Below are 12,014 nucleotides of genomic sequence, written 5' to 3'. Positions count from 1 at the left end.
TATATTATGCTATATATTATATTATTATTTTATATTATACTATATACGATAATCTTTATAATATAATATTATATAATATATATTTATATTTATTATTATTATTACTATTATTATGAGACAGGATTTCACTCTGTATCCCTGGATACAGAACTGGCTATAGAGACAGGATGACCTCAAATTCACAGAGATCCTCCTGCCTCTGCCTTTTTAGTGCTGGGATTAAAGGTGTGTGCCACCATGATTGGCTGAATATTTTTATTTTATTTTATTGTGTTTATTTATTTCATTTGAGAGTTTCTCATTTTGTAGCCCTGGCTGACTTGGAACTTGCAATATAGGCCAGGCTGGTCTTGAACTCACAGAGATCCACCTGCCTCTTTCCTGTGTGTTGGAATGAAAGGTGTACCACAATGTCTAGACTGCTGTTCTTGGTCCTTTGGTTGGGAACAGACTAGGAAAGAAGCAGTGTCAGGCCCCTGGAAAGTCATTTGCAGGACATCGGGACAGTTCAGCTATTGAAGGAGAAAGAGAGACCAAAGTGTCTTCAAATTTAGAAAGTCTGACTGGACAATAGTGTTATGTCAAATGTGAGAAAAGCCAAAAGCAGAGCTGCTGTGTGGATGTCGACTTCCTTCTGGATACATTTAGTTGAGCCTTTGAGAGGCATATACATCAGGTGTCTGGACAGTTGTGAGTGTAACATTTGTTCCTAGCATTGTGCTGCTTGCTAGAGACAGCTGGGGAGTAACACAGATATTGCCCTCACTCTCTCACACTGTTTAGAGTACTTTGAACCCAGGAATCACACACCCTAATATGTCACTGTAAAGTGCAATTAGGGCCAAGTCAAAGGATGCAGTGTTTTGAGATGGGTCAGGAAGGAGATTGGTATTTACCCTAGTGATGGAGGTAGCTGGAGCTGGCACTTACACTCTGCCCTGTAGAATTAGAGAGGCCAAGACATTTGCAGGTAGAGTTTAGGACCAATTGGAGGCTACTACTTACCATGGTAAGATGGTGGGGCTTGGCTGGAATGGTAGCAGTGGAGCGGGACAGCAGAGGGCTAGCTTGGGATTCTTATAGAGGAAAATGATGGGTTAGGTGGTGGTGAACACAGGATGACCCACAGCCTCCAGACTTCCTGAGTGGGCTGTAGGAGGAGCAATAAGAATCTTGTAGAAATGCCTTTGATCCATGGAAGTGCAAGTATCAGAGAGGCTGGGCAAAGGACAGTGACCCGTGCATTGTGGGTGGGCTGTTTCCCTTATGTGCTGAGGGAAGGAGGAACAGAGCCTAGAGCTGGTGATGAACAGAAAGGGGTCTGTTTCCTGTACTCTCTGAAGGGTGTGTACATGCTATAGGAGGTGTGTTCATCATGGCACGCCTGTGGAGGTCAGAGGACAGCTTTCAGAGGTTGGTTCTCTTCTACCGTGGAGATTCTGAGGATTGACTTGGGTTGTCAGGTTTTGTGGCAGGTGCCTTTACCCACTGAGCTGCCTTGCCAGCTGCCCTCTTGTGAGGTTTCATGATGAACTGCCAGGCTTGTCAGTATTTCTGAGTAGCAGGCAGTTTCTTACCCTTGGTGCTAATGAGAAGCCATTTGTCTTGGCACCCCCACCCCCACCTCCTGCTCCCCTGCCTTTTCCTTTGAAAGGTGTGACTCTACTGTGTGTCTTCTCTCTGGGTACTGAGATGATGCTGCTGGTCTTGTTCCATCTTGCCTACCAGGAGATTTTGAGAGGAAGATGAGGGAGATGTTGGCACACATGTGCCTTTACAGTGGTCTGGGGGGCTAACATGGATCCCTCTGGCTCCTGCTTTGCTGATAACAGATCACCCACGTGTACAGCTCTGATGTACAGCGATGCCTTGGCTCAGAAAGGTGTTGCTACACAGTGAGTCTGTGCATGCTCCATTTCTCTTGCTGGCCTGTCTGTGACCCATGAAGCTATTTGAGTTTCAGGTAACTTAGTAACAACAAGGCAGTTTTTCCATGACATCAGCAAATTAAATGCGTGTAGCACACAAGAGAGTTTTTCTTCTTTCTTTTTTTGGTTTTTCGAGACAGGGTTTCTCTGTGGTTTTGGAGCCTGTCCTGGAACTAGCTCACAAGGGAGTTTTTAATCATGGCAAGAGTCCTTGGATATGAAAAGGTTCACCAGTGGTGATTGGTATTGTAGCCTTCCTCCTTCTGTCCTCCTGTCTTTCCCTTCCTCTGTCCTTTCCTCCCTCTCTTCTTCCTTTCCTTTTATCTGGTCCCAGTGGCCCTGGTGCCTCTGTTGGTCCTTGGCCATTGTCACTCAGAACAGCCAGGATGTCCTCAGTTCCCAGTTACTTCCTGCTTGCTGGGAGAAGCTCTTTGTTCAGCTCCTTTAATCCCTCTGTGTTAGAAAGATTACTTTACGAATGGATGTGAAGGCTTGAGTTATGCAATAGTGACTCTAGAGTAAGGGGCTCCCTAGGATCCCATATAATTCACAGAGCCCATCTTCCAGCTATGACAGTGCTGTCATGGGTGTGGGTCTGAGGCACCGAGGGTGAGGATACAAGATGACGGGAGCAAATGCTTGAGGGGAGGCCAGAATTTGCCAGGCTGCAATTCCTGGAGTTGAGTGCCACCTGCCCGAGGAAGAAGGGGAGCATGGCCTAGTGTGATGATTCAGGGCTGTGCTTTGGCTACAGTTAGCCAGAGAACAAATTGCCATGCTGGATGTTTTAGATCATCTGACAGGCAGACTCTTCCTCCAGGCTGGTCCATTGATTCTTGGAGAAGCATTCCTGGGAGCCAGAGATTCTGGGTTTTCCATTCTTGAAGGTTCTAGGAAAGCTCAGAAGCCACGAATCCTTAACCCTTGATTTATTTAATTCTGTTCTGGCTTTTCTTGGCTCTACTCCAGGGAAATACAGAGAGAACCGTCTGGCAGTACCACTTTCGGACCTGGCCGGACCATGGTGTGCCCAGTGACCCTGGAGGTGTGCTGGACTTCCTGGAAGAGGTCCACCACAAGCAGGAGAGCATCATGGATGCAGGCCCTGTTGTGGTTCATTGCAGGTGACAGCCCATCTTGGTTTCTTTTAAACTCAGAGGTCTGGGAGTCTGCTCTCTTTGGAGATGTGACCCAGTCTTCCCAGGACTCTGCTCTTTCAGCCTCCAGTCACTTCCCAGTTGGGGCTCTGGAGGCTGCTCCAGGGTCACATGGCAGAGTGTGTGGGCTATGGGATTGTATTTGGGATGGTTTGTTTCCTAAACTCTCACCTGAACCAATCTAGAAGGGAGGAAAACTTCCATTGTCCAGAGGTTTGGTTGACCTCCCCTGCTTCTTCCTTCCAAGTGCTGGGGTAGCAGGACTGTACCACCATGACCCCCCCCCCTTTGTTTTGTTTTGTTTTAAAACCACCATTAATGTAGGCTTTGCAGCTGGGTGGCTATTTAGGAAAGAAGTGAACACATTTCTTTCTTTGAATGTCTACTATGGCCTTTAAGACAGGAAGCCACGCGTCTGTGGGCAAGTTTCTATGCCCAGAAGTGCCATAATTTTCCAATTGTTTTCAAGTAAACTTGGGAGTAGAGAAAAGATGTCATGGGCTGCTCAGGGCCTCTATGCTCAGCACTGTGAACCTCGGGCAAGCCCCCATTGCACGGATGAGGAAACAAGGATACCCTAAAGGCCCATATCAGAAACAGGGAACTGACAGCTTAGGGATGGGGCGGGGAGAAACTGATGTGTACTGTGGCCAATGTCTTCTAGACCCACAGAGCAGAGCCTGTGGACATTAATGGTTTGATTCCAATGTGAAATCCCCACAAGTGACTCTAGCCTCCTGCTATTTATTCTTCTACCCACAGTGCTGGAATCGGCCGGACAGGAACATTCATTGTGATTGACATCCTTATTGACATCATTAGAGAGAAAGGTAGGTCATCTGGAGGGCAAGAAGGCACAGTTTCAGTTTCTAGTTTGTGAGAGGAGAGTGCCAGGGAAAGTAGCCTGGGAGAGAGAATTCACAGGAGAAAGAAGTGGTCGTTTAAATGTGGATGAGGTTTACTTTCAGTGAGTTCCCCTGTTGAGGTGTGTTATAAAACAGTGTCCTAGAGTTCTGCTCCCACCACTGTGCCTTCTGTTACCCCTGTTGTGAGCCCCTCCAGCCACTTGTTCCTTGCCTGTGAGGTGAGCTGGCATTCTTGGGAACTGAGGGGCTTTGGACCCTAGCACTTTGTCCGAACAGCTCCTGACATTGTCTTGAGCATTAGCTCAGGAGTCCTGTTGTGTTCCCTATGACTAGTGATGTGGGAAAGACTAGCTCTGTGTCCCTTCCTGCTGTGGAAAGTGGGTGCCCAGCAGCTCTCCCGGGCCTCATGCATTCCTGCAGCTTCAGAATCTTTGTTTTGCAGGTGTGGACTGTGACATCGATGTTCCTAAAACCATTCAGATGGTGCGGTCCCAGAGGTCAGGGATGGTCCAGACAGAAGCACAGTACCGGTTCATCTATATGGCCGTCCAGCATTACATTGAGACGCTTCAGCGCAGGATTGAGGAGGAGCAGGTATGGAACGAGGGGCTGGCACATGGCTCAGCTCCAGACCAGGCCGCCTGGACTTGTGCTCTTAGAGTGAGAACATGGGCTTTCTTTTTCTAGAAAAGGTTAACACGGATTCCCACCCCTGTGGTCTCTCTGGAAGGTATGGCCATCCTCTGCCTTCTAGGTCAGCGAAGTGTGGTGCTATTGTCATGAGCTGACAGTCCAAGGCTTTGCCATACAGAAAGGAAGTGACTTTTACGTGCCAGACTTAGAACTCAGCCTACAGTTTCCAGCTTGCTTCAGCTTTGATCTAGGCTGGTCTATCCTGATTTCATCTTGTAAAATGAATGCCTTGTTCTTAATAGAGCATGGCAGTTTGAGCCACTAATTTGGCTGCATTGAAACAGTGAATTTCAATTTTAATAAGCTGTGCATAATGAAGAGTGTGCAGTTGGAGCCTTTCCATGTGAGGCTATTCAGAACAGATACAAAGCTGAGTTAATTAGGATGCGATAAGCAGAGGGAGATGAGGAGAGCTGTTCTTTTTGGGGAGCTTTGCTTATTCCCCTCCCGAACCCCATTTGCTGCAGCAGATGGATGATATCTGAACACCAGCCACATTTGTCCTTTTTACTGCTATTGCTTTCCAGAAATCACAAGAGAGGGGACTCAGTGTATGTCACAATGTGGCAGGCTGTCTCTTAATGGGTAGCTTTATTTTTTTTTAAAGACCATCTCACTGTGTAGCCCTGGCTGACCTGAAACTCACTATGTAGATAAGGCTGGTCGCGTACTCATAGAGGTGCGGCTGCCTCTGTCCCCCAAGTGCTGAACAAAGGTATGTGCTTCTTTACCTGGCCTAGAAAGATAGAACCACATCATCAGCCTTGGCAGCCAGAGGGAAGTGCCCCTTTCTGAGCTTAGGTACTCACCCAGACACCCATGTTAGGCTTCATTGTGCATACATTGAGAAATAAAGTGTACATAGATATGTAAGGTCATATGATTGATTGACAAGCCACCTATCCTGAACTTCAGTGTTTTAAATCTGAATTCAACGTGAGCCATATATATTTATGTGGCTCTAAAGAACAAACCCAGAGCTTCATGCTTTCTAGGCCAGCACTCCACCACTAATCTGTACCCCTGACCTCTAAATGTAGATGATTACTCTAAAGTTCTTTTATACATGACTTCCAGTTACATTAATTGGGGCTATTAATAGTTTAAGAGGTGCTCAAAGAATAAATTTAAAGAGGTGGCACTATGATTGCTCAGTCTGGCCAGGGACAATTCAGGAGCACACTGCTATCTTGCCAGGGGTTCTCTGTTTCGCTTGGATTTGTATGCATGTTAGAACTGAGAGGTAGAAACAGGTAGATCAGAAATTCAAGGCTATCTTTGGCTATGTATTAAGTTCCTAGTCATTGTGAGCTGTGTAGGACTTGGCCACAAAAAATCAAAACAATAACAAAAAGAAACCACCGCTACACGAAAAGAACCAACCTTTTCCCCCCACTTATTTTTAAATTTATTTAAAATATGTATGAGCCTCACATGTGGGTATGTGTCCTCAGATCCCTGGAGCAGGATGTGCACTTGCTATGTGCAGCACTGCTGTGGGGAACGTGTGCTTCCCGCTGCAGGAACACTTTGTTTGCACTCCTGTTTGTTTGTTTGGTTTTTTCAAGACAGGGTTTCTCTGTGTAGCTTTGGATCCTGTCCTGGAACTTGCTCTGTAGACCAGGCTGGTCTTTAATTCACAGAGATCCACCTGCTCTGCCTCCCAAATGCTGGGACTAAAGGTGTGAGCTGCCACCGGCCGGCCCATTTTGCACTCTTACCCACCGCCATGGCTCCTCTTAAGCCAGGCAAATCCTTGAATTAAGGAACAGGACAAAACTCATTCAGGATAATGAATTATTTTGAAATGTAGTAATTTTCCAATTTAGGATGAGTTAAAGCCCTTTGGGAGTAAAAGAATTTGCTAGAGAAGGATAAATGAAAACAAGAAAGTGACATTTGGGTGGAGAGCCATGGGAAAGGAGGGGGAGAGAAAGAGAGACAGAGATAGAACATACACACTTGCCAGCAAGAAGGGGAAGTGGTGTTAGGGACAGTCATGAGTGTCTGTGTATAATAGGCCTCTTTGCAGTTTGAGAGATTGTTTTTAAAAATTTCCATTTATAGTAGTAAGTACTTTATTTGCAAAAGCAGTATGTGGTATTTCTTTATCTGACTTATCTGAATGTGAGATGTTAACACAAGCATTCATTCTCTCTTTAAACTTTGAAATGTATGCAATATTTAAAAAGGAACATTTATAAGTATTTATATCTCTTTGCTTCTAAGTGCGTTGGTATGTATTTTCAAAAATATAAGGATATTCTGTTACCTAGTCATGATTTAGTTACCGAGTTGAGGAAGCGGACACTGATAGAAAGCTCTGTGTAACCTCAGATCAGGACTGGGGCTGTAGCCCAGTATGAGAACACTTACAGGATCCTGAGGTCCATCCCAGTGTTATATACAAGCATACCAGGTAGAGCTACACACTTGTGAAATTCCAGTGCTTGGGGATTCAGGCAGGAGGACTGAAAATTCCAGTCTAGCCTAGGCTACATTAGACCATCTTTTGATAAAACCGAAACCAAGCAAGAAACCAAAAATCTGTCCTGCTTTTGTAGAGGACCTGAGTTCATTTCCTAGCACCCATGTCAGGTCAGACGGCTTAAAACTGTAGGAAACCTCAGCTCCAGGGCATTCAACCCCTGCCCCCAGTTCTGACTTCCTTGGGAACCTGGTCTCGTGTGTGCACATGCGTGTCCACACACACACCCCAGAAAGCTAAAATAACCCACACACCACATTCAGATTTTACAAGCTGTCCTGTCTGTGGTCAGAGTCACACCATGTTCGCAACTGTCATGTTTCTTTGCCTGTCTTTCTTCTGAGTAACTTCTCTGTCACACTGTCACTCTGTCCTCCATAGTTGGGAAGCTGCCTGTTGTTTCCTCTCCCAGAGACTCCAGTCATTCTGTGTTGTGCCCATTGCTGAGTTGATTCAAAACAGTCAGGTTAGCTTTGCTCCTTGAAGGTGACAGTCAGGTTTCTTCACTCATAAGTTATTACAGGAACCACGTGTGCATGCATGTGTGTGCACACACACATACACACACACAGATACAAGTACACACAGACACACATTGAGACTCATACGTATACATCTATCTTACTTGGGGAAGAAAGATTTGGACACATTTAACTGAGGATGTGGCACAGTGCTTAACTAGGATGGCCCGAGCTTTGGGCTTGATGTCCACCATGAGAGGGAGGTGGGTGGGTGAGGAAGTAGCCTATTTCTTACTGTATTTTTTTTTTGCCTACTAGTTATACATTGATATAATGTATATATTTATATACATACATACATACACACACACACATATATATTTTGAAGCAGGATTTCTCTATGTAGCCCAGGCTCTCCTAGAACTCTCCCTGTAGACCAGGCTAGCTTTGAACTCAGAGATCCGCCTGCCTCTGCCTCCCAAGTGCTGGGATTAAAGGTGTGCACCATCACCACCTGGCTCTTTTTTTTTTAATGAATGAATGAATTTATTTTTATCTGCCTTGGTGTTTTGCCTGCATGTGTGTTTGTTTAAGGGTGTTGTGTCTCCTGGAACTGGAGTTACAGTTGTGAGCCACCTTGTGGGTGCTGAGAATTGAATCTAGGTCCTCTGGAAGAGCAGCCAGCATTCTTAACCACTGAGCCATCTCTCTAGCCCGAGTAATTCTTGCCTATAAAACATTAGCATAGCATTTGACAAATGACGCTTGCTATTTCTTCAGTTGTCTCCCTTTTCTCAGTTTGAGTGGAACAGTAAAAATTATGTATATTGCTGGGCATAATGGCACACGCCTTTAATTTCAGCACTCGGAGGCAGAGGCAGGTGGATCTTTGAGTTTGAGGCCACCCTGGCCCTAAATTGCTAGTTCCAGGCTAGTCAGAGCTATATAGTGAGATCTTGTTTCCCACCAAACAAAAGTACTGTATATATGTATTGAGAATGTACAGTGTATTTGGTGTGTAGAAACACTGTGGCGTGATTGCCACGGTCAGGTGGATCATCACACCCAGCACCCTGCAGCCCACTTCTTCCTGTGTGTGCTGAGACCGTGGAGTCTACTCTCGGCAGAGTTCCAGTTTCCTCTGCCCTGTCCAGTCTAGTGCTGAGTGTGAGGCCTCCAGAGCTTAGGATGTTATGTTTGAGGATCTGTACCTGCGACCAATGTCTTCCCACCACTAGTTCCTGATGACCCCTGCCCCATCACAGTTTTTAGGAATTGATCAGGATCCATGGAGTGCTTGGCCTTTTGTGTTCTGACATCTGTCACTCAGCTTGATGACCTCCAGGTTCACTTGTGTTATTGCAGATGGGTTGCCTTCTTAAGCTGAATGATGTCCCATTTTGTGTGTGTGTGTGTGTGTGTGTTTCTGTGTGTGTGTGCTTCCTCCTTTGCTATCTGTCTCCTTCCCTCTTTCTTTCCCTACCTTCATCCTTTCCATGACTGGAAACTTGTGACATGGCTTGGTCATGTCTTGGTGTGTAGGAAACAGGGATGAGACCAGAAGCACAACACCTGGGGACCTAATTCTACTTGCTGATCACATGTCAAAGGTTCTGTCAGTTCCCCAAACACCATCACCAGCTGAGGGCTAGGTGCTCAAACACGAGGCTGTGGGACCTTTCCATGCAGGCTGGAGCAGGGCCTTGGGAAGCCTGCACACTATTCTATGGAGGCCATTAGGCAGTTGGAAACAGAGGAGTGGTATAAAATATCCTTGATTTAAGAGAGGACCCTGCCTCCCATGGAACAGTGAACACCAGGATTGGGCACTGGAGCCAAAACTGATGATGATGTATATAGGTGGGAGGCTGAATGGGGGAGGGTTAGAAAGGTAAAGACTCCCTGACGGGGGTGTGGGAGAAGTCAAGTTGTGTGTTCCAGCCAGGGTCAATTGCTCTCCCATCCTGCTCTTGGCCTTTAGAGTTTAGGAAAGGTCAGAATATCTGCCCATGGAAAGTGCTTCACTGCAGATGGCTTTAGCCTGCCTGCTCCTGAGCATCAGTTGGCCATAGATGAATCACAGACTTGCAGAAATCGGGGGTTTCTTAGATACTGGAAACACAAAGCCTCCCCTCACCTGGAAGTAAAACAGAACCCCTCATCCCCATGGGGCTGAGACAAGCCCATCTGGCTCATCGAAATCTTCCTAAATGACTGGAAGAATCTGAGCTTCTTGGGCTGCTCTCACCACCCAGATAGTTCTGCTCTGCCATATCAATTGCTCCTCTCTAGAAAACACTGGCCACTTTGTGCAGAAATAATTGGTTTTGGCTTTCAAGAAGGTATTGAGTAAGGAAAAAGGAGGTGGTTGCTGTCAGAGGGAATGTCTTCACTGCCATGCAAGTTGAGAAAGTTTTGTAGATCTTCTGTGCAGCACGAATATACTTGGTACATGCAGATGAAGTTTTGCTAGCTGGAGGAGCTTCTCCTGTTTTTGCTCTAATTCCTTTTGTGACCATCACCCATCTTCTCCTCCCACACCTTCCTTTGCTCTTCCCGTCTTCTTCAGTGTCAGAGATGAGATTTGAGACAAGGTCTCTTCCTTTCTTTTAAAATATTTATTTTATTTATAATTCTATGTTATGTGTGGGTATGTTTGTGAAGGTCAGAGGCGTCAGACATCCTGGACCTGAAGTTATAGGCAGGTGTGATCTATCTGAGACTTGATCTTTCCTGTTATGCCATCTCTCCAGCCCAGAGTTGAGGTTAGGTTCCTGTTTCTCCTGCCTCCTTCTCCCAGGTGCTGTGATTCTGGGTGTGCACAGCCACTGGGCTTGTTTTCCTTCCCAGGGTGTGCTCTTACACTCCTGTGGCTCAGGAGCTCTCCTTGCTGCTCATTTCCCCAGAGTGAAGAGAGAGTGGTCACCAAGGAGTCACGGCTTTGATTGGATTTGTTGTCACAGATGCCTTGTTGCCTTTGCTCTGGGAGCACATCCATGTGTGGTGTTTAACTCCTTACCCAGTGTAGTTGTCCCTCAGCATCCAGGGAGACTTAGTCTTAGACACAAGGTCTACAGATTCTCTTGTCCCTTGGGGAAGGTCTTAGCTTTTCAGAGAACCTGCTCTGTCCTCATGTAGCCCAGGTTGGCCTTGAACATGGGAAAAGCCTGTGCGTGCTTAGTACAACATTGTGGATATTTTTGATTCATGGTTGAATCTGTGTAGAAGCCACAGATATAGAGGGTGACTGTATGAAGTTGATAATGTTCCCTCTCTCACCCCCTCTGCCTCAGCCCAGAGTGGGGCTGGGATATTAGAAATGGCCCTGTAGAATGTAGGCTTGTGCTGTGATATCTCTCTGCAGGGACCCCATCCTCCAGGGCTCACCTGAACTTTGGGTGTCAGCACCTTCCTGAGGAGTTTGTTGCAGTGTGAGTAGCTTATGTCTGGTATCAGCTGCCTCCTTCCTGTGTGTGCAGGCTGGTGTGCTGTGCTCCATGGTCTGTGTGCAAGGACCTCGGTCCTGAGTACTTGTCTGCTGGGCTCCAGTCAGTCTCTGTCTGGTAATGTAGCTCAGTTTCTCTTTGATACCTCTGCCCCCTGTCATCTGTCTACATTCCTGGAACCCCAGAGCAACCCTAAGCTTCATACTATATTTACTTGTCTTCATGTAGAGAAAAGAGCCAATATAGCCCAGACTTGCCTCTGACTCCGAAGCTGAGGATGAACTTGAACTTCTGATCCTCTCTGAGTTCTATCTTCCTAGTACTGAGATCATGAGTGGTTAGTGTGCTCTGGGGATGGAAGCCAGGGCGCCTATGCTGGGCAAGCAGTCTACCAAATGGGCCACAGCTTTCGTTCCCAAAGTGGCTTCCTTTGTTTAAAGGACATCTCCTGGAGAAGAGGTTCAGTCACTAAGAGACCTTGCCACTCTTCCAGAGTTCCTGAGTTCAGTTCCTGTTAACAGATGTTGGCAATTATAACAACAGCCTATAACTTCAGTTTCAGGAAATCTAATGTTCTTTTCTGGCTTCCAAGGGCACTTTGACACATGTGGCATGCACACAAATAGAGCATTGTACATATATCAATTAAACACAAATATAGACATCTTGAAACTGCATAGACCCCATTGTTCACTAGTTCAGATATTGACCAGTGGGATCCGGATTATTATTGTGTCTTTTACTTATCATTTTATTTTTTATAGCTTATTTTTTATTATATGTGCATTGGTGTTCTGCCTGTTTTGTCTGTGTGAGGGTGTCAGGTCCCCTGGAATTGGAGTTACAGACAGTTGTGAGCTACCATGTGGGTGCTGGGAATTGAACCCAGGTCCTCTAAAATAGGAGCCAGTGTTCTTAACTGCTGAGCCCATCTCTCCACACCCCCCAGGCTTATTTATTTATTTATTTATTTAT

General features: G+C 46.1%; 1 protein-coding gene across 1 annotated transcript in view; it reads left to right on the top strand.

Annotated features, from left to right (window-relative positions):
* The window catches only part of Ptpn11 (protein tyrosine phosphatase non-receptor type 11), a 71,427-nt gene that overhangs the window by 50,117 nt on the left and 9,296 nt on the right, over window positions 1–12,014 (top strand). The window contains exons 11-13 of the mRNA XM_050158955.1: window positions 2,898–3,052; window positions 3,848–3,915; window positions 4,394–4,545. Of these exons, the coding sequence (XP_050014912.1) occupies window positions 2,898–3,052; window positions 3,848–3,915; window positions 4,394–4,545 (375 nt within the window). The remainder of the gene's footprint in view (window positions 1–2,897; window positions 3,053–3,847; window positions 3,916–4,393; window positions 4,546–12,014) is intronic.

The sequence above is a fragment of the Alexandromys fortis genome, unplaced genomic scaffold (assembly GCF_014885135.2).
Source record: "Alexandromys fortis isolate MF-2015 unplaced genomic scaffold, M_Fortis_MF-2015_v1.1 scaffold_90, whole genome shotgun sequence".
NCBI lineage: Eukaryota > Metazoa > Chordata > Mammalia > Rodentia > Cricetidae > Alexandromys > Alexandromys fortis.
Note: the sequence above shows the minus strand (reverse complement) of the source record. Positions and strands in the feature narration are given on the sequence as shown.